This window comes from Quercus lobata, chromosome 4 (assembly GCF_001633185.2).
Source record: "Quercus lobata isolate SW786 chromosome 4, ValleyOak3.0 Primary Assembly, whole genome shotgun sequence".
Classification (NCBI taxonomy): domain Eukaryota; kingdom Viridiplantae; phylum Streptophyta; class Magnoliopsida; order Fagales; family Fagaceae; genus Quercus; species Quercus lobata.
In genome coordinates, this window is record NC_044907.1 from 92177096 (window position 1) to 92199953 (window position 22858).

At 34.9% G+C, this 22858-nt stretch overlaps 3 protein-coding genes across 13 annotated transcripts; 1 reads left to right on the forward strand and 2 right to left on the reverse strand.

The window, feature by feature from the left end:
* Positions 1–351: 351 nt before the first annotated feature.
* LOC115987550 (putative disease resistance protein RGA3) lies at positions 352–11543 on the forward strand. Of its 11 annotated transcripts, XR_004091137.1 has the most exons (13): positions 709–796; positions 3150–3263; positions 3611–3803; positions 4385–4576; positions 5112–5269; positions 5635–5712; positions 6063–6962; positions 7225–7487; positions 8853–9029; positions 9134–9637; positions 9812–10033; positions 10150–10400; positions 10517–11543. XR_004091137.1 is itself a non-coding variant. In XM_031111127.1 (12 exons), exon 1 carries the CDS (start codon positions 497–499, stop codon positions 3056–3058), a length of 2562 nt encoding a protein of 853 aa, XP_030966987.1. In that variant the 5' UTR covers positions 352–496; the 3' UTR covers positions 3059–3263; positions 3611–3803; positions 4385–4576; positions 5112–5269; positions 5635–5712; positions 6063–6962; positions 7225–7487; positions 8027–8432; positions 8853–9029; positions 9134–9637; positions 9812–10033; positions 10150–10400. The 11 variants fall into 11 exon arrangements, 9 of the variants coding, with proteins under 9 accessions (XP_030966987.1, XP_030966992.1, XP_030966986.1 ...); XM_031111127.1 differs by lacking the exon at positions 10517–11543 and adding an exon at positions 8027–8432 and having other exon boundaries at positions 352–3263; XM_031111132.1 differs by lacking the exon at positions 10517–11543 and having other exon boundaries at positions 352–3263; positions 3598–3803.
* Positions 11544–18636: 7093 nt separating this feature from the next.
* LOC115986166 (disease resistance-like protein DSC1) lies at positions 18637–20674 on the reverse strand. The gene is made up of 4 exons (XM_031109024.1): positions 20570–20674; positions 19578–20414; positions 19258–19362; positions 18637–19065 (listed from the first exon to the last, which is right to left on the reverse strand). Exons 2-4 carry the CDS (start codon positions 20214–20216, stop codon positions 18637–18639), a joined length of 1173 nt encoding a protein of 390 aa, XP_030964884.1. The 5' UTR covers positions 20217–20414; positions 20570–20674.
* A 103-nt stretch (positions 20675–20777) lies between these two features.
* LOC115986167 (TMV resistance protein N-like) lies at positions 20778–22398 on the reverse strand. Its single transcript, XM_031109025.1, has 5 exons — positions 22208–22398; positions 21893–22052; positions 21588–21754; positions 20972–21464; positions 20778–20855 (listed from the first exon to the last, which is right to left on the reverse strand). Exons 1-5 carry the CDS (start codon positions 22396–22398, stop codon positions 20778–20780), a joined length of 1089 nt encoding a protein of 362 aa, XP_030964885.1.
* Between the last annotated feature and the right edge of the window lie 460 nt (positions 22399–22858).

A 22858-nucleotide genomic window follows, 5' to 3' on the forward strand; every position in this document is an offset into this window, starting at 1 on the left:
TACATATGTTTAAAAACTGAAAATTATTATTTGAAAATATTTATGAATATATATAGGTAAAAAAATATGTAAAATACTATTTAAAAACTAAAAATAATTATTTGAAAACACAAACTAAACACTCCCTAAACGGCTACTTATTATTCAAGTAACCGTTTTTAGTCTCCTAAACAAAAAATGTTTTTACATTTTAATAGCACTATTGTAAATAATTTGACCTGCTCAAATCTGACTTGACAAAGACAGTACCTAACGGTGCTTTTTTCTCTATCTAATATTATCAAAGGACAAAATGGTATCTTTGCCACTCCTATCCAAAACTACTACAAAAGAAACCGGGAACTGTCACAAGCGCACTTGCTAAACACTTTCTGTTTCTTTCTTGTGTTGTTCAATCCAACTCTGCTTTCATTCTCCATAAGCTATGGCTGATGCAATACTCATTGAATTCTTCAAGGCGGTGGGCTAATTCGTTTTTGAGGTAGCTAAGCAAGAGATGGGCTCATTCTTTTTTGAGGCAGCTAAGCAAGAGATCAACTTGCTAGTTGGCGTGGATGAAGAAGTCCAAAAGCTTCAAGGCAAGCTCGGAAAGATCAAGGCAATGCTGGACGATGCTGAGGAAAGACATGCTGTGAAGCAGCGTAATGAGAAGCTTTGGTTAGAGCAGCTCCAAAATCAGTACTATGAGATGGATGACATCTTGGACACCTGGAACACTGCAAGGATCAGAGCAGAGATTGAGAAAGAAGAAGGAAAACCAGCTGATACTAACGCTCTTGCTGCTGTCAAGAAGAAGGTATGGTCCTTCGTCCCATCTCCATTATGTTGGTTTAACCCTCCTCTGCGTCATGATGTTGGTCACATGATAAGAAAACTGAATGAAAAGTTTGATATGATTGTCAAAGACAAAGCAACCTATGGGATTGACTTTGATAGGCAACCTGATGTAGTTGAGCGACCAAAAGCTACGTCCTTTGTGGATGTGTCCGAAATAATAGGCCGTGATATCTATAGGGATGATCCACTAAGAAACCTGTTAGGTGTGGGTAGTCTAGAAGAAACAAATTCTTATCGTGTCATCTCCTTAGTGGGTATGGGCGGTATTGGAAAAACAACTCTTGCCCAATTAGCCTACAATCATCCTGATGTGCAAGCCCATTTTCCAAAAAGAATGTGGATTTGTGTTTCTGATCCTTTTGATCAGTGCGAGGTTGCCAAAGCAATCATTAATAAGATTGCCCCTGGCCATCGATCTCTCAAATATAGTGATTTGGACGATCTCTTGAGTGAAATTCATAATTTGATTAGGGAGATGAAGTATTTTCTTGTCTTAGATGATGTGTGGACTGAAGACTCCCAAAAATGGGAGCCGTTCAAACATGCTCTCAAAAATGGTGTTCATGGTAGTAGAATTCTAGTAACCACACGTAAACATAGAGCTTCAGAGGTGATGGGGAGTGACCTCCCAATAAATTTGGAGGTATTGTCTGATGAAGACTGCTGGTCAGTTTTAAGTAAAATAGCATTTTCTAATGAGGAGCAACTTAGGTGTCTAGAAGATATTGGTAGAAAACTAGCAATTAAGTGTAAAGGCTTACCGCTAGCTGCAAAGCTTCTAGGTAGCCTCATGCAGAAAAACAGAAGTAGAGAACAATGGAATAAGATTTTGGATAGCAATTTGTGGGAAGTGGAAGATATTGAAAATATTCAAAAAAGCATTTTGGCACCATTGATTTTGAGTTATTATGAACTAACCCCAACAATGAGACGTTGTTTCTCATTTTGTTCAGTCTTTGCAAAAGATTATTTCTTTCATAAAGATGAATTGGTCCTCCACTGGATGGCACAAGGATATGTTGAGTCAAAGACAAATATGGAGATGGAAGACATGGCAGAAGCATACTTTGAAAAGTTGGCCCTGCGCTCATTCTTCCAAGATTTTAAGACAGATGAAGATAATGATGGCAAGATAATAGGTTGCAAAGTGCATGACTTTGCTCAATATATGACCAAAAATGAATCCTTTGAAATTCATGGTGATAAGAAGTTGGAGATAAATTGTCAGAGTGCTCGTCATTTACACTTAGAAATTTCTAAAGAAATGCAACATCTTGAATCCATCTATCATGCAAAAAGTCTACGCACTCTCTTTCTTCTTTCACATGAGAGGGATTATGAGTTTGAGATGCTCCTATCAAACTTATTCCATCATTTTAAATGTTTACGAACATTAATTTTGGATTGTCCAATTAAAAAACTTCCAGATGCCGTGAAAAATTTGATACATTTAAGGTGTCTTTTTATTTCTAAGAATGTTGAAATAGAAGAATTGCCTGAAACCTTTTGCAATCAATGTAATTTACAGACTTTGAAAATTGAGAATCATTCTTATTTGAAGAAATTACCACAAGGGATGGGTAAACAAATTAATTTAAGACATCTTATACTTAATCGTTTTCATTCGTTCAATGTGGTATTTCCGAAAGGGATTGGGAAATTAATTGGTCTTAGAACATTAAGTGTTTTCAACATAGGTGATGAGAATGATAGAGAAGGATGTAAACTTGGAGAGTTAAAAAATTTGAATCAACTTCGAGGGACTCTTACAATATATGGGTTGGAAAATGTGGTAAATGTGGATGAGGCTCATAATGCACAATTGAAAGGTAAAATATATCTCCGTGGATTGGAGCTAAAGTTTGAAAAGCCAACTTTCTACGGACGTGAAGAAAGAATGGAGAATGACGTAAAATTATGGACTGCCTTAGAGATGCCACCAAACTTGCAGCGTTTAACAATTTGGGACTACCAGGGCAACACAATTTTTCCTAATTTGGGGCAGTTGCCATTCCTTGAAGAATTAGTTATAAAAGGGCTTGATAATGTGAAGAAGGTGGGAGATGAATTTCTGGGAATAGGAGATTCCAAAAACAAGAAAGACTACGGCATCGTATTCCCAAACCTGAAATCTCTCAAATTTTTGTATATGATAAACTGGGAAGAATGGTATTGTTACAAATCCAATAATAATGCCACGTCTTCAGTCCTTGAAAATTGATGCCTGCGGCAAGCTAAAGTCTCTGCCAAACTACTTGCGTACTGCTCCATTATTGATGAATTTGGTTATTTCTGGTTCACGGCTTCTTCAGGAACGTTGCCAAAGAGGGACCGGAGAGAACTGGCACAAGATTTCTCATATCTCTAACATCAAGTTGGGTTGGAACTGGGTGCAAAGAAACGGTGAACCCCAGTTTGATTCAAAGGTAACTCTGCTTCCTTTCTTCTTCTTCCTTTATTTTATTTTTTCATTCCAAATATATCAATTAAATATAAATATATGGATCGGATTGTGAAAAACAGTCCGGAAGTTTAGTTTACTCCAACTCTCCTCCACTCAATGCCAACTTCTACGCATGCATTTTTTATTTATTTATTAAATATATCAATTTAATATATAAATATATGGGTTTTAATTAAATTTTATATTTCTTGTTAATGTTGTAGTTTAATATTATATGGGTTCGTTGTGGGTTTTGTCAATTTTCGGTATTTTAAACTAAATCTAACAGAACTCGTTACTCGTATGCTTTTCTTTAGGACATGCATGTAGACCTCAAATCAACAAAATGAATTTGGAGCAGAAATCAGTGACAAAGATGATGTTGGGGCTGGCTCAGCTGAGTGTGTGGTGGATGAACGAGTGGAAGTAGACAATGATGAGGGTCCGGAGATCTGTGATGCAGACAGATAATAAGAGCAAGGTGTTGAAGTGGGCAAGATTTTTGAAGATCACAAAGGAGGAGGTAAGTAATAATTATATAGTTGTTTAGCAAAAAAGAAAAAAGAAAAATAATAATGTTGTAGTCGTTAAAACTATATTAACTTTTTATTGATTGGTTTTATTGATTTTTTGTGTGCCCGTGTGATCAAGCTTTAGACACATGTAAAATTTGTTTGAATGAATGATGGTGAGAGAGAAGAAGGATATCAAGCCTCTGTTGTAAATCACATACACACTGCCACCAAACATTCTATCTCCTATGCCCACTATTTGCAAATCTAAAATACATTTTCTTCTTTCTAGGTATTCATAACCGTTAATGACCATAAACTGAATTTTTTTTTTTTTTTTTTTTTTTTAAATTTTGGTCGTGATCCTTTTTGGTCTAATATGTTAATGGTTATAAGTAAGAGTGTTTTGATTTTTTGGGCATGTAATTCCACATTAACTGGTATCCAGTAAGTGTTATGCCTATATTTGATTCTTCTTATTCAATTATGTCTTAATATGATATATCAATATGGATCTTGCGGATTTCATTGATTTTGGGTATTTGGACTAATCTGGCATAACTCATTATATTTTGTTCTTTTGGGCATGTAGCTGGTGGATGACCGAAATTGAGGACCTGGTTTTTTTAGTAATCACCGTGAGAGAGAAAAGGACATTAAAAGTCTCTTTTGTGGATGTTTGATGGATGTTTGAGGGTGGCTTTGGCTCTCTCTTTTGCTTCGTGCCTCTGAATCAAAAAAAATAAACCCTCCCTCCAACCATCTCCATTGCGACACTCTTCAGGTATTTGATCTTCATATCTTAATGACAACATCAAGATGATCATGGCCGTGAAGTGAAATTAAATGGTGGAAGAGCTTGGCATAAAGATGATCTTAATGACAACATCAATTCCCTAAAATACTGTTTTTGTTGCAGTTAAAAAATATATAAGTGATTGAATCTTAAACCCATTCAAACATGATGAATTTTTGAAACTTAATAGTTGTCAATTCAATTTTTTAATGAAAATTTTGTACAGGTGAAGTGAATGTTGGTTCTCTTTGAATTAATCTCTTGTTGTTGTGATTTTGTTGGTAAAACTAAGTGCTTTTTTTCACATATTAGTGAACAGAATGATTATCCCAAATCTGTTTAATAAAACAATCCTATCACAGTTTCTTTGTGCCTAACTGCAATGAACTTATGAGATTGTCTATAACACCTGGCTAGTGCTCAATTTTATATCACATAATGCCCTGCTAGTTTATAAAATCTTTAACACTACATGAGAATGATATATTGGTGTTTTTGACTAGAGAATATTTTGAACGTGTAGGGAAGGTTTGGATGGAGTATGGGAGTGGGATTTGTCCATTACAAGCCTGCCCTGTATTGAGCAGCAAGCAGACTGTTTGAACTAGTCTAAAAAGGTTAAGAAAAGATGTGTTGGCCAAGGATGAAGCAGAAAGTCAGAAACCTCTTTGGCTATTAATGGTACTATAAAGTTTGTTCTTAAGTATTTAAATCTTTCAGTTGTAACTTCTTCCACAGTTCTCTTTGGCATTGTATACTTATAAGTTATTCCACAGTTTTATTTGGCCTCGTATACGTATAAGTTATATTGAACAAATGTCAAGAATCCTTAATTGACCATCATTCGTCAGTCTAGGGTGTTACATGGGGCACAACCTTCTGGCAGCTAAGAATCTAATCAATTAGATTTTTCATTAATGGTCTTATATCTTTCCAGCACATTTTTCTTCCCTTAATATGTGAGAACTTAAATTAGCTTCACCTAAATCTTGTGGCTAAATTAAATTCATGCTGGATTTATAGCATTTTATGCTAATTTTGATTAGGACTTGTGCCTGAAGGAGAGTGGAGGATTTGGAAATAAGCTACTGTAGGATGTGAGTCTGTATATCTCAAAAATCAAGGTATGGATGTTAGGGTGTATTCTCTCACTTCGGTGCTAAATGAGTTGTTTGTCATGCCTGGCAATTGTGAGTGATCACCTTTGAAAGTTAGTAGAGGAAGAACTTGAAGAGCAGTATTTGTGTAGTAACTAATTCAACTTTAAGGCTTGGCTTTGCAGTTGGCATTATGCATGCCTGTAAGTACTAATTTCTAATCTTTTCATGTTTGGTCATCAATGACTGGTTATAAGGTTTATCATTATTGGGACAGGTTGTGGTTTCAAATGTAACAGAAAATTTTGTTTTTACAAGTGCGTGCTTTTGTTAAATTTCAATTTTCTGATCATTAATCACCTAAGTTAATATTGCAGGTGAAGGAAGTGCTGGAGTGTTAATAATGTTCGATCAGCCAGCAGTATATGAATGCTTTTGTTCATCATCCCTTGGTGATTCTCCTAACAGCTTTGGAGGCTTTTAGCTATATTATGGCATGTGAAATGACAATATCAATTGGTGCATCTGGTGCACTTTTTGTACTATTGGGAGCCATGGTTTCTAGGCTTTTCACTAATTGGACAATCTATGCAAAGAAGGTAGCATTTTTGTTTTGCTCTTTATTGCCTAGTAACAGTGACAGTCCGAGACTCAAAGCTAAGGTTTTATCGGATTAACCTTCATGGGCAAAACAATTTAAACTAATTGGATGATGTTGTGTACCACATTGAAAACGCTTCAACTTATTATGTGCAAAAATTTAGGGCATTTGCCTTCTTTGGGGCTGTTGCCATTCCTTGAAGTATTAAGCATATCGCTCTTTAATTTGAAGAGGGTGGGAGATGAATTTCTGGGAATAGAAGATTCCAAAAACGAGAAAGACTATGACATCATATTCCCAAACTTGAAATCTCTCGAATTTGTGTATTTGAGAAACTGGGAAGAATGGATTGGGATGGGAGGAACAGGAGAAGAAGAAGAAGAAGAAAATGATAATGGTATTGTTACAACTCCGATAATAATAAAGATAATGCCACGTCTTCAGTCCTTGAAAATTTTTTACTGCTACAATCTAAAGCTCCTGCCAGACTACTTGTGTACTGCTCCATTATTGAAGGAATTGGAGATTTTTGGATCCCTACTTCTTGAAGAAAGTTACAAAACAGGGATTGGAGAGAACTGGCCCAGGATTTCTCACATCCCAAACATCATATTGGGTTGGGTGTATGTGCAAATAGACGGTGAACCCCAGAATTGATTCAGACAGTCATTCAGAGGTAACTCTCCTACCTTTCTTCCTTCTTTTATTTTATTTTTGCTTTACTCCAACTCTCCTTCCCTCGATGCCAACTTCTACGCATGCATTTTTTTATTTATTAAATATATAAATATATGGGTTCTGATTAAATTTTATATTTCTTGTTCATTTTTTGGTTTAATATTATGTGGGTTGTTGTGGGTTTTGTTGATTTTCGGTATTTTAAATTAAATCTAACATAACTCGTTACTCATATACTTTTCTTTTGGACATGCATGTAGACTGATGATAGTCAACACAATGAATTTGGACTAGAAATCAATGACAAAGATGATGTAGAAGAAGTTAATGACAAAGATGATGTGGTTGAGGTGGACAAGAATCATGAGGAAGTTGGGGCTGACTCAGCTGAGTTTGTGTGGATGAACAAGTGGAAGTAGACAATGATGATGGAGATCTGTGAAGCAGACAGTACATATTATGAGATTGGATAATAATAGCAAGGTGTTGAAGTGGACAATTTTTTAAGAGCGCAAAGGAGGATGTCAGTAATAATTATAAAGTCATTCAGCTAAAAAGAAAAAAGAAAACTACTAATGATGTAGTTGTTAAAACTATAGTAACGTTTATTGATTGGTTTTATTGAATATTTGTGTATGTGTGTGTGATCATGCTTTAGCCACTCCTAAAATTTGTTTGAATAATGATGGTGAGAGAGAAGAAGGATATCAGGCCTCTGTTATAAATCACATACACACTCCCACCCAACATTCTATCTCCTATGCCCATTATTTGCAAATCTAAAATACATTTTCTGCTTTCAAGGTAATCTCCACAAACTGAATTTTGTTTGGTTGTGACCCTTTCTGGTCTAATATGTTATTTGTTTTGAATAAGTCCTTTGATTTTTAGGCATGTAATTCCACATTAACTAGCAACCAGTAAGTGTTATGACTATATTTGATCATTCTTCTTCATTTATGTTTTAATATTATATCAATATGGGTCTAGTGAGTTTTATTGATTTTGGTTGTTAGACTAATCTGACATAACTCATTATATTATGTTCTTTTGGTCATGTAGCTGGAGGATGACAGAAATTGAGGACTTGTTTTTTGAATAATCACTATGAGAGAGAGGAGGAATTTAAAAGCCTCTTTTGTGGATGTTTGAGGGTGGCTTTGGCTCTCTCTCTTTTGTTTCATTTCTTCACTCTTGCCTCTGTATCAAAACAAATAAACCCTCACTCCCACCATCTCCATTTCCACACTCTTTTTGGGTTTGTGTTTTTTACTTATTCCACATCCTCTTGTTGTAATTGATCTGATCGTAATTTCGAGTCCATGTTTTCATCACACCCAGCATATTACTTGATCATGGCAGTGAAGTGAAATTAAATGGTGGAAGAGCTTGGCATAAAGATGATCTTCATATATTAATGACAACATCCAGTCCCTCCAATACTGTTTCTGTTGCAGTTTTAAAATATGTAAATGATTGAATCTTAAACCCATTCAAACATGATGAATTTTTGAATCTTAGTAGTAGTCAATTCAATTTTTTAATGAAAACTAGGACATACAAGTGAGGTGAATGTTGATTCTTTTTTAATTAATCTCTTATTTTTGTGATAATGTTTGACTAGTTTTGATGAAATTTCTCGGTTTGGTTGGTAAATCAAAGTGCTTATTTTCACATATGAGTGAATAGAGTGAACAACCCAAATTTTTTCAGCAAAATAATCCTATCACTGTTTCTTTGTGTCTAACTGCAATGAAATTTTGAGATTTTTTATAACACCTTGTTAGTACTCAGATTCTATAACACTTAATGCCCTGCTAGTTTATAATATCTTTAGCACTACAAGGGGATGATAAATATTTTACCAGAGAAGATGTTGGACTTGTAGGGAAGGTTTTGATGGAGTATGCAAGTGTGATTTTTCTGGGTTGGTGATTTGCCCATTACAAGCCAGCCTACCCATTGAGCAGCAAGCAGACTGTTTGAACCTAGTCCAAAAAGGTTGAAAAGAGATGTGTTGGCCAAGGATGAAGCAGAAAGTAAGAAACCCAATTGGCTATTAATGGTACTATAAAGTTAGTTCTTTAATATTAAATCTTTCAATTGTAACATCTTTCATTGCTCTCTATGGCCTTGTATGCTTATATGTTATATCTGAACAAATGTCAGGACTCCGTAAATGACCACCATTGGTCAATCCAGGGTGCTACATGGGGCACAGCCATCTGGCAGTTCAGAACCTAGTCAATTAATATTCTCATTAATGGTCTTATATCTTTCTGACACATTTCTCTTCCATTAACAAGTCTTAATCAAATCAGCCAATTTATAAAGAGAAGTTAAATTATCTTCACCTAAATCAAGATTGATAGCATTGTATGCTAATTGTGATAAGGACTTGTGCTTGATTCCCAAGTCATCCTTTTACCTTGAAAGAGATGGTCTAGAATTTGGAAATAAGCTACTTGAGGATGTGAGTCTATATCTCAAAAATAAAGATATGGATTCTGGGGTGTATTCTCTTGCTTCAGTGTTAAATGTGTTGTTTGTCAAGCCTAGCAATTGTGAGTAGATCACCTTTGAAAGTTAGTAGAGGAAGAACTTTAAGACGAGTATTTGTGTGGTAACTAATTCAACTTTAAGGAAACTTTGCAGTTGGCATTATGCATACCTGTAAGTACTTCTTTCTAATCTTTTCATATTTGATCATCAATGACTGGTTATAAGGTTTATCATTATAGGGACAGATTATGGTTTCAAATGCGATAGAAACATTTGTTTTTACAAGTGCTTGCTTTTGTTAAATTTCAATTTTCTGATCATTAATCACCTAAGTTAATATTGCAGGTGAAAGAAGTGCTAGAGTGTTGATAATGCTCAATCAGCCGGTGGTCTATGAAAGCTTTTATTCATCATCCCTCGGTGATTCTCCTAACAGCTCTGGAGGCTTTTGGTTATATGATGACATGTGAAATTAAAATGTGTATTGCCGCATCTGGTGCACTTTTTGTACTATTGGGAGCCATGGTTTCTAAGCTTTTCACTAATCGGACAATCTATGCAAATAAGGTAACATTCCTTTTTGCTCTTTATGTCTTTGGCTAGTAACGGTGACAGTCCGAGACTCAAAGCTAAGGTCTTATCAGATTACCCTAAACTTATATACTCTTAATTTGTGAGAACAGGTCTTGACTCCTATATGTAGTGTGCAGCACTTGTAACGCTCATACTCATTATAGCCATAAATTTGCCCCTCGGATTTCTACCTCATGGACAATTCAGCTCAAATTGAAGGATTCTAGTCAGGATTTCCCCTTGGCTTGGATATGTAAGCCACAAATAAATTCCTCCAAGATATGAAATGAAGCAGAAATCCAGGCACAAGTGCTATCAATACCTTTTATAGCATTACTGCTTTACTCCTCTAAATTCTTGGGTAATTAACTTGAACTTTCTCTTCATAAAAACTCAACTTCTAGTTTAAGTATCTACCATGGAAATGTGATCCAACCTTGACTAAGCTTATTCTTTTCTTTTGTTTTATCTACCCAGAAGAAATTGGCAGATATGCATATGGATGTATTGAGCTATTTAAGGGTCAGAAGCCATATTGCCGTTTATTCTGCCTTTCTAGAGCATCAATCGGTTGAATGATTATGTCAGTCTATTTGCCTATTCTTCAAGCTTTGCAAGTATAACAAAACTACAAGTATAACAAAACTACTCTTGTATGGATGCGCGCTGTGACAAAGGATCTTGGCAGTTTACGCCTCCCATTGTCGGCTTTTGAAGCTAGCCAGCTTGGAGATTGTGCAGCCATTTCTTTTATGCTCATCACTTGGGTGCCTAAGCAAGAGATTTGGAAATTAAGAAATCATAAAGTGCATAATAGAGGTTCCGTCGGTATTCTGATGGCAGGCAAGCATATTCAAGCCTAATCTATGGGGTTTCAGTCCTTAATGTCTGTTGAGAACAGTAAAGTAACAAGCTTAGCCCACTTGTCCTGGGAACCTCCTTGAGTGATCAAGATCGATATTGATGCAGCAGTCTCGGACTCAGTCACCTCCTTGGCTGTCTTGGCTTGAGGCTCTGATGGTGAGGTTATGAAGGTTTGAACTAAATTGCATGGAAGTGCTCCCCTCTCCAAGCTGAAGCACTGTTCAGATTGCTGCTAGCAAGCTACAGAGCTATGTCATTTTTTAGGGTGACTCTAAAGTTTGTTTTGAGCCCTTAATTTCCAGAGACCTCCCATCTGATTGATCCATAAGTAACATCATTTGTAATATTATTAGTATCTCCGAGTCCTGTCTTTGTTTTAGTTTTCGTTGGGTTATGCAGGTATGCAATTTTGTGGCTCATACAGCAGCAAAGCTTGCTATATGCTCCAACATGTCTTTTTATTTCAATAACGATAATTTGCCTGTAGAACTTGTTTCTGCTTGTATCCTCTTGTTTCCCTTGTTTAATGTTGATAGAAGATTATCAAAAAAAAAAAAGTCCTGGGTACCTAAACATTAGTATTGCACAACTGCATTGTACAAAGCGAAGTACTGAAGTAGTAAACACAATCAAAATATATAAAAGAAAATCCAATTAGGGATTGTAAATTTTATTTACATTTTTTATGCCTTTCTCGTAGTACTCATATGCATCATTTTCATTCCTAAGATCCATTGTATTTCTACAAAACTTAATGCAAGACAAGCTGTGACATTGATCTACAGCTGTATATATAAGCACACCCTGAACGTGTGTTAATGGTCTCTTTTAGATTTCTACAACCTATTGCTTCCATGCTCTAGAAACCTTAAGATCCTAAATATTTTCAATCTGATTACTAAGTAGGGAATAGTACACATTTTATAGCTCATTCACAGTCCACACAACACAGGCTTAATTAATGCAATAATCTTCTAAAATCTTCTAATCAAAAGTACGAGTTGATATTAAGAGCGTCCACAGCAGTGGATGTAAAATTTTAGCTATTTAGCTATACAAAAAGTCACTTTATCTATTTTACCTACATACATGTTACAGCAGTGGATCTATTTTAGCTTTTAACACAATAAAATAATATAAACACTATAATAAAATAATATAAACACTACAATAAAATAATATTTCATTCATCCACCAACGTTCAGCCACAACCACCGCCAAATCATAAAAATCACTGCACAACCACAACAACCACAACACGCCGTGTCCATCAAAACCAGTGAAGAAGAACAAAACAAAAACCCAGAAAAATCAACACAACCAAACTGAAACCCATGCCCGATACCCTGTCCGTTTCGGTACCGGCCGACGAGACTTGTGCCAAGGGGCACGGTTTCACGGTCTTCACTGACGAATTGAGCCCTAACTGATACTGACCGCCCGATTTCGCCGCCAACGGCGTGGCTTGGTCCTTCTCGATCGAAACGGAATGAGTGCAAAGCGAAACGGAAGGGTCTGTGGCGGCTGGTCTTGTGAGAAAAGGGTCGGCGGTGGAGAAAAGGGTCGGCGGCTGGGCTTGTGAGATCGGCGATGGAGAGAAGGTTTGTGGCGGTTGGGCTTGTGAGATCGGCGATGGAGAAAAGGGTCGGCGGCTGGGCTTGTGAGATCGGCGATGGAGAGAAGGGTTTGTGGCGGTTGGGCTTGTGAGATCGGGGATGGAGAAAAGGGTCGGCGGCTGGGCTTGTGAGATCGGCGATGGAGAGAAGGTCTGTGGAGGAAGAAAGAAGAGATGGAGAGACAGTGAGGAGAGAGACACGGAGAATGAAATGTAGAAATAATAAAAAATAAAAAGGTAATGTGAACGTAAAATAAAAAATTAATATTTTTTTTAGCTTTGATGAACAGTGCACATCTATATATAGATGTGCACTGTAGCAATGGAGCTAAAATTTTTAGATTTAGCTCCACTGCTGCAGCAAGTTTTTAGTGTTTGAGGAGCTAAAATATAGCAATATAGCACCACTGCTGTGAGTGCTCTTACAAATGAAACTAATAGTATAGAATATAGCTAAAATTATTTAAGTAGGCTTTGACTGGTGACGTTATTGTTAAGCACAGGCTAGAAAATAGCAATGCAGGATTTGGGGTTCTATATGTATATATTTAACTTGTTCTTTTAAACCCAATGTGAAATTCCATGCTTAACTGATTGTATAATTGAAGATAAGGCCACTCCACAAGAATGGATGTCTCTGTTAAGAAGTTTGTATGAGTTAATTGGGTTTAAATTATTGTTTTTTCATATCTAACTTGTCAAAATATATAGTATTTTAACTTTGGAGCAGTTTATGTTACTATTAATATTGATATCTTTTGTACACTGCACCAACCCTTATAAAACGATTCCCATCCCCCCACTGACTAATACCTGCCTTGAAGACATATCTGTTCCTGATGCTTCATCTATTAGTTTGTTCATTAAGATGAAGTGCTCCAAAATTAGGTACTTCAGGTGCAGTTATAATCTGGGCATTCCACATGAATACTTGTGAATCCGTTTGTAGAACTTCAAAAGAAATTAATATAGGAGTATCTTAACATGTGTTAGATTTTTAGACCCGGTTGGTTGATTTTAATCAAATCAACCCAATTTAATTTATTGATCAATTATGATATTGGATGCTGGCTTGATTAACTAGTGCGCAGAACCAATATTGGAATATATGTCATGTCGCAATACCATTGTTTTTAGTTGTAGTGGGTCTTGATTTGATATTTATTATTTTATTTTGATTTGTAAGGAATTAACACCTCACCAATTATGAAAATATTGTGACATTAACAAGATGTCACAACATTTTGACAATACCTTTTATTTTTAGTTGTAGTTGATCCTGTTCTTTTTATTTTTTTATTTGTTATATTTTGATATGAAACTAACACCTTAGAAGTTGTGAAAACTTTGTGACATTAACAAGATGTCACAATGTTTTGAAAACACATTTTACTTTTAGTTGTGGTTGGTCCAAATTTTTTTTTAAAAAAAATTTTATTTTGAACCATAAAGAAGTGACATCTTAATAATTGTGAAAATATCGGGACAATTTATAATGTAAGTAACTAAGTATAACATAGTCTTAGCGCATAGAAATATATTTTTAAAAAGAAGCTAGCTCAAGCAAAATTGGTGAGTTTTGCCTCACCAAATTGACCAAACGAAATATGTAATGTAGATAGAGCTATTTACTGTTTTTATATAGTTAGTACTTAGTAGAAATAAACTAATATTTAAACTAAAGAAAACAAAACCTGAACTAACCACACTCCAATGGACGTGTAACTTCAACTAGCCCAAAAACTTATAAAAGTCCACTATTCTAGGCAAAAGGGCAATAGAAAACCCTATTTATAGAAGGCAAATATTAGAGATACAAACTTTTTTGCAAAATTTTTTACATATTGGTGAGTGGTTATTGATAAATATGTTGTAAAATAGTTTGTGATTATAGCGTTACTCATTAACAGAAGCATATTTTTTGTTTGTGTAGATTCCTTTAACCAATGCAAAAGATCTGTAGAGGAGGAAGTAAAAGATCCGTAGAGAAGGAAATGAGCAGAAGGCAAAACTCACCTACACATATTATTGCAACCTTAATTCACCATCTTAGGCAGACATATTAGGCCATAACACTTGATCAAGTCCTTAATTACTCCCTTACTAACCTTTCATACTATCTCTAACTTACTGTTTATTATTAGCTTAAATGCATGCATGTGTGGTTTTTCTTTGCTCTTTATGCTGTTTTTATTTTTATTTTTTAGAGTTTGAACTGTTCTGGTATCTCTCTTTCCTGTTAAGAATTTGTAAGTCTCAAAAGTAAAAAAGTTTCTATGCATTGCACATGTTCTATCAATTTATCATTACTCATTAGACGACTAGTCAATGGATAGTTTAAAATGAGTCTATTTTCAAATTCATAGAATCTATTTCTCACACATTGGGACCAAAGACTTGTGGCGTGCCAGTTGAGCAAAACACAAATGAGTCATGCAGCTGAGCAATGATAAAGATTTTACAAACCCACTAACGTTGTGTTTGGGATTTGAGAAAAAGTTAATTTATTTTACTTTTTAGCTTGATCAGTCAAGCGTCCCTTCTCTTCTAAGCCCCCAAGACCATATTAGTGTTAGGCCCACCAATCATTAGACCCCCTCCAATTAAGCCATTCAAACCCAACTCTCTTAAGCCCACATAAATAACCCATTAACCCATGCACTAGCCCCATTTAGCCACCAATGCACTAGCCCCATTTAGCCCATTTAAATCTCAAACCCAAGTGTTCATTTAGACTCATGCAAAATAAACCCACATCACACTAGGCTCAATCCGAAAATACATCAAATAAGCCCACTCACTTAAAAACCTAAAACGAATAAACTTAAGCCCACACATATTTTAAACCCAATTCCAGTGGTATCTTCTTGGCTATATAAGCTCATTGGGTTGCAGGGTGGTACAACAGGCAGGATACGTTTCTTTGACACTATTTTTCCTATCAGATGATGATCTTCACCATTTAACCTTGGGGCATTTCTTCCTTATACAGTTTCATGCACCTGCACAAGAATATGTCGATGTTTTCTTAGTAATCCAATTAGCCTATCTTCAATTCCAACCTCAACCAAAATAAGCTTAATCCGGATGTTAAACAAGCAATCCTGGGACATATAACTAAGAAAGTTCTTCCAGCAATACGAAATCTGTCCAATAAAAGCTGCAAATACCATCTCATTGCATCAAATTTTGTGGCAATTAGAAGCTACTATAACATACAAAGAAAATAATGTGAAAGCCTCTAGCATACTTTTGAAAAGCATGAAACTGCCATAATCCAAATTAGAGCTTCTAATTAATTTATTTATGTATTTATCTGTTTAATAATTTCTTATAGTAAGTAGACATAAAATGCGGCAGGGAAGTTACGCGTTCTGATTTAAATTGCACCAGGACCTTTTTTTCCTTTTAGGCAATACAGCCATTGTCTTTGCAATTATCTAAACCCATTAGTCCAAAATTCCAAACTAACCCAAACTAAGCAAGTACTTAAGAAATTAGGAAAAAATAATAAGAATTGAAATCCAACAAAACCAGAAGGGATTAGAAGATGAAAACCATGGAGAAAAGTCCAAATAAAATAAATGCCGAAGAAACCCAACAAGTATTCATACCAAAAACAAAAGCTGGAGAAAATGGGTCTTTTTCCAAGTTGATTCACACCCAAGCTCAGCATTTTAAAAAAGGGAGAAAAATTAAGAACTTAATTGCATGAGTTAAGCCTATCAATTTCAACTCCCATTTACATATATTGTTAGAGTATGTTAGAATAGAGGTTTTTCAGAATTGAGACATAGAAAGAGAGAGCATAGGCAAATATTTTCATGGTTCAGCTTGACAGCTACACCTATAATGGAAAACCTTTCACTACCTACATCTTTATTGTGTTAACTTGTAGTTTACAAAGAATCCAACAAACGGTATAAATAGGAATGCATTACGTCCATTATGAACACCTTAAAATCATGGTAGCTAGTGGTATATCAAAATTACAGTAATCTACAGAATTATGATCTACTCTATTTATGATATTGCCAAATTGTATTCTAACATATATGTCTTCACCTCATTACATCAAACACAGAAATATCATTCAATGAAAAGAAATCCCAAGAAAAACAAAAGGGATAACGATGATGCATTGGGCTATGAGACCAAAAAAAAAAAAAAAAAAACACACCTTTAAAGGATAGTGGTTCTGCCACTACTCTTATGTTTTGATTTAGGCAGAGACAACACTGCTAGCGACCATGTGAGGAACCACCGACCATGAATGAGAGATTGAAGAGTGAGAAACCGCTGGCGACTGGTGAGTGCATGTGTGGAGGGAATGAGGCCGATATACTCAACAAAAAAAATACAATGGTTGATTTGCATTAACTTTCTGCCAAAACGAATAGAAAGTTAACAAGAATTTGGCACAAATAACAAAAAAAAAATTACAATCAAACAAGCAAATGATGTATATATGTTTGATTTGCATTAAATTTCCTTTGTCCTTGTTCCCAGTATAAGTTTATCAAAAGTGCTTAACTAAAATTTGTACAAGGTGGCAAAATGAAAATGGCATAGTAAGCTTCCACACTTGCACGTTTAAGAATCTAGTAACAACAATGACATTTTGACCAAAAAAAAAAAAAAAAAAAACTATGGCTGACCTGTAAACAATCTTGTGGATAGGGAAGATTCATTTGTATTATGGGCTAACTTCTCAGACCAAAAATAAATAAATCAAGGTTACCACAGGCCTAATAGGAAACTATAGAGTCTATGTATTATGGGCTGCACTTAATGTAAACTATAAAGTTTAAATTGAAAAAAAGAAGTATACGTATGCCAAAGTAATGAATATATATATATAAAACAACAAACATGACCTGTAATAGAAAGAATGACGATGACTTACCAATCCCAGGGCACCATCATTAGAATCCTTGCAATAAGAGTTACCAACTTACCATGAGCTATACATTCTCTATCTTTCAATCCTCGAAAGCTGTCCAACAAAAGCTGCAAGTATCAAATTGCATCATATTTTTTGACATTTAGAACTTAGAAACTACTATAACATAAAAAAAAACAAATAATGTGAAAGCCTCTAGCATGCCTTCAACATGCATGAACTGGCCATAATCTGAATAGGAGTCTGAGTTTCTAATTTATTTATCTGTTTAATGATTGTTATGATAAATAGACATAAAATTTAGCAGGGCAATTACACTTTAGGATTCAAATTGCAGCAGGACCTTTGTTTTTGAAAGCCAAGTTTTCAAACTAACCCGAACTAAGCAAAGTACTTCAACAATTAAAAAAGTAAACAAAAAAAAAATTGAAATCCAACAAAACCAAAGATGATATATCATGGATAAAAATCCAAAAATAAACATAAAAGCTGAAGAAACACAATAAATATTCATAGCAAAAACAAAAGCTGAAGAAAATGGGTCTCTTTCCAAATTGACTCACTCCCAAGTAAAGCAAAAAAAAAAAAAAAATTCAAAAAAGAACATACCGTTTCAGAAAAAGTAGAAAGTAGACTGAACAGAGAAAGCTCAAGTAAAAAAGCCAAACTTCATTAAAACAATTTATACTGAAACATCTTCACAAGCACCTTGTAGGCAATCTGTCAAAAACAAAATTGCATGATTTAAGCCTATCAATTCCAATCCTATATTGTTAGAATATGTTTAACTAGAGCAGTATTGAGTCAAAAAAACTCACCATATCATTGGTGTCCTATAATCAATCTTGTGGACAAGGAAGAATGGAAGATTCATTTGCATCAGGGGCTACTTTCCGTGACCAAAGAAATCAAGGTTACCACAAGCCCAATAGGAAGTTAACACCCATCAACTAAGCTTTTAGCAGCACTGTGAGAGACCATTTCTAAGCTCATTCCCAACTTTGTACCAATCCTGGAAGCTCATATGTGAAAACAAAAGGAAGATATATTTAGAGTGTAGAAGCTATCAGCCTATATATCAAGGGCTGCACTAAAGTAAATTTTGAAGGCAAAATTGAAAACGAAAGACTTGTAAGAAAGAGAGATGATGATTACATGTACCTTGCAGCAAAGTAATTGGTAAACTCCCAGAGCTACAATGAGCCAAACATCCTTTTATCTTTGAATCCTCTTTGAGTGTGGTACATCATTAGAGCTGCCTTCACCACTAGGCCTAGCCCCATTGTAGTTATCATGGCTTCGCTTAATTTTGCTACCTTCTTTTACCACCATTGAATTGTCAAAATCATGTTGAGCATCTGAACCCTCGTAAGGACTGATGCTGCAGCTTTTGCTGTGGGGAGCCATCATTTCTCTGATATCTTCAATGTCTTGCTCGTATACCATTCGAAATCCACATTTCTTAACCTCTAAGCATGGGTTGTCACAATCTTCAAATCTAACTTCCATCTGAAAGATCTTATTCTCTTCAATTTGACTCAATACTGCTCTAGCATTCTCATCAAAACATTCAGGGTGAAAATAGAGCAGCCAAAGGTGATGTGATCCAATCCGAGCAAACATATAGCTAAAGATTGTAGATTCCTGTACACTTACATGTTTATTGACTTCAATATGGCAACGAAGAAAACATAATTCCATGGAACAATTTTTTCTTGAACCAGGAAAGTGGCAAGAAAAAACAGCACACACAGCCATTCCCATCCACTTGTTACACATATGAGAAGGCACTGGTATATTCACATTTTCTTTAGGATGAATAACCTATGCAATCACCATCCTCCCTACATTCTGATGTTTAAACCATCTCAGAATTTCACTTCCAAGAATAACAATACTAAGGGTCGCCACAGAATGTATTTCGGGTTCCTCATAGATTCCCTACACATAAACAAATAATGATGTTTAGAGTTTAGCAAGATAAAAATGTATAGAGAGAGAGAGACCTGAGTATCTCCAGATAGCATTCTTAAAAACATGTCACTCTAGCCTTGATTGCCAGCCAATTTGAAGCAATTGAATAGATAAAGAGGTGGCTGGCGTAATTTGTCTAATATTAATCTATTTGGTAATGTTTCCAATGAGTTACAACCTACTACACCAACAAGCGAAGTGCTAGATGGAAGCAGTGGCAATGAACGAAGCCTTATGCAATCGTTCAAATCAATAGTCTTCAATTTAGATAATTGAATGATGCTCTCAAGAAGGCACTCAAATTTATTTCCACTTGGATTTAAAGTATATAAAGAGGATAAGCAACGGATACTACTAGGGATTGATTGAAGATTGCAGTCTCTCAGATCCAATACCTTTAAATGGTCTAGATTTGGAGCCCAGACAAGAATAGAATTTAGGCTTTTGGAAAGCCGATACCCTGTTGGAATCCATATCTTTAAAAAGCTCATATCTCTAAGCAAGGATTCTATTGAATTTGGGTTTGAAAGGTATAAGCTTAAAAAGCTCTTTGACTGTCTGTCAATTTTCAAACTGCTAGCTACATTGAGATCTTCAAGCCACATGAAGCTAAAATTGTTGCCAGGAATATACACAAGATTTTTGCAATCACTTAGATTCACTGAATAAATGTTTATCAAATGTTTAATTGAAGAGGGAAGTTCTATAATAGAAGTACCATCTAAGCGAAGAATCTGTAACCTTTCTATATTTCCCATAAATTCTGGAATTCTCTTAATTTTTGAACAACCTAAAAGAATAAGAATCTCAAGAGACTCCATTTCAATCTTGCTTGGAAGGCAATTAAAGTTTTTGCAACCTTTTAAATTAAGAAGAGTGAGCTTTTTATGAACTGCAATAGATGGGTGAGCCTCAAGTAGATTTATACAACCTTCAAGATTTGGGACTCCACTAAAATCAGGGGTTGCAATGAGATTTATAGAATCGTTCAATTTGATGGACTTCAAGTTGTCAAAATGCTGGTAGAAGCCAAAAAAAAAAAAAAAATGCAATAATTTAATTAATAAATAAGTAAGAGAGTAGATTAGGTTGCACAAACTTTAAGAATTTTTTAGTATTTTTTTAAGAAAAAAAATTGTATAGAAGTAGTTAAATAACAATATTACGGTCTTACCTTTAATGCTTCCCAAAGTAATTCAATTTTGCTGTTGCACGTAAGAAGTTTAACAAGCTCATCTGGTTGGAAACTTGATGGCAAAGATTTTGAAGGATATCCACTTCAGTCAAGATATCTTAAGTCATTAGAAAGGTGTTTGGGACCGTGCAGAAAGGGAACACCATGAATTATAAGCAATTTAAGGTTGGGCATATTTGAAAAGGCTTCAAAGATTCCATTGTGCCTCTTTGGATATATGTTGGTTACCCAATTCAAGGACAAGTCCTTCAATTGCTTCACATTCCTAACAATAAAGAAAAAGGAGTCAGTAAGTCACAATATTTATGATTTTTAGAGTTGTTTAGATATTAACTTTGTCAAGATAAGGTATATGCTCAAGTTCTTTGAATGTTCTCTTACCATATTTTTCTTCAACACATCGTGAATGTCTTTATATAGCCACAATTTTCTCCACTTTTGAGGTTCTTGACGAACTATGTCTTGACCCATTATTTGTAGTAACTCATGCATCCAAAATGTATTTTCATAATGTTTTAAGAGAGACTTTTCAATAAGAACCTTTAATCCAATTTTAGGACAAAGACCAAGACAATCTAATACTTCTAATACATAATCTTTTTCCTTCATATTAAAGAAACATGCTATATGAAGAAATATTTCTTTCTCAGTTTCCCCAAGTCCATCAAAACTTATTTGAAGTATTTTCATAATATCTTTTTGAGGAAATGTTTTGAGCCTATCTAATACACTTTCCCATTCCACCTTTCTTCTATTGTACAAAAGAGAACCCAAAACATCAATAGCTAAAGGAAGGCCTTTAGCATAATTTACAAAATGCTTGGACATCTCTAGATAATCTTTGACAGGATGATCTTTATTAAAAGCCTTCAAACTAAAAAGATGAAGAGCGTCATCATCATCCAATTTTCGAGCCTCATATATTTCATATACTTTATGTCTTATCAACAAATGCTCCTCTCTTGTTGTAATGATAACTCTACTACCTTAACCAAACCAATTTGGCTCCCCAGCTAACTTTTCTAACTGTTTGAATTGATTTACATCATCAAGAACAAGAAGAACCCTTTTATGACATAAACTATTCTTGATCATAAGAACTCCATCATCAACATCTCTTATATTCACATTTTTCTCCATCAAAATATCACAAATAAGTTTTTGCTGTAATGGAAGTAAACCACATCTATCATATACTTCTTTAATATTAGTGATAAAACAACCACGTTCAAATTCACTAAAAACTTTCCAATAAACTTCTTTAACAAGAGTTGTCTAACCAATTCCTCCCATACCCCAAACCCCAATAATGCGAAAATCAGTTGATCCTATAGCTAAAAGCGACATCAATTCCTTCACTTGAGAATCTACTCCCACTAAGTCTTTGGTATCTCTTGGAAATGCATAACTCAATTTATGTGATATCATTTTCACAATATCTTGGATAAATTCTGACTCAGGCCTACAATAAGAAAGACAGTTAAGTAGTGTGACCATCCAATATATCCTTATCCTATAAGTAAATGCAATAATTTCTACAAAAGAATAATTTTTAAAATGATCATGTCAGCCATTAAATTGTATGGAGATAGCACGTCAAGGGACAAGTACACAAACAATGATTCTTCTATTGCTTTTGAAAGCTCAGGTGAAATAGGTTTTCCTTTCTCCAATTTTTTGTCATCCCTGAAGGCGAAGACACCCTTCTGCTTCAAAGTAGCGAATAAATGGTCTGTAAAACTCTTGCGAGTATCCTCACCTCTAAAACTTAGAAAGACATGATATTTCCACTGATTTCTTGTATCCATGAAAGCCAATCAATCTAAGCTTACAAGTAAACCTTGAAAGTTGAATCACACAATACAGAATTAATGATACTGGTCAAAATTTCATTCAGTTAGATTTGAAGGATTGAGTAGTGACAAGTGAAAACTTACAGATTATGGAGAAATGCAATGGTGTCCATGAAGCTCCTATCGTGTAATTGCTGGTTCAAGAGAAATGCGCCGCAGAGAGAGAGAGAGAGAGAGAGAGAGAGAGAGAGAGAGTCTTCCATTATTAGTCTACTCAAACTCGTTAAAGTGTAGATCTAAAGTGTTTAAAGTATCTTTATAAATTGACCCAAATAAGTAAGTATATTAATTAAGTGCCACCTAACAGGGCTATTTAATTAATTAATTAAGAGTAGTTTTATTTTATTGAGCAAAAAAAAAAGTATTATTCTAATTTATATGAAAAAAATTTGTCGGCTAACTGCAGTGCCGGCTC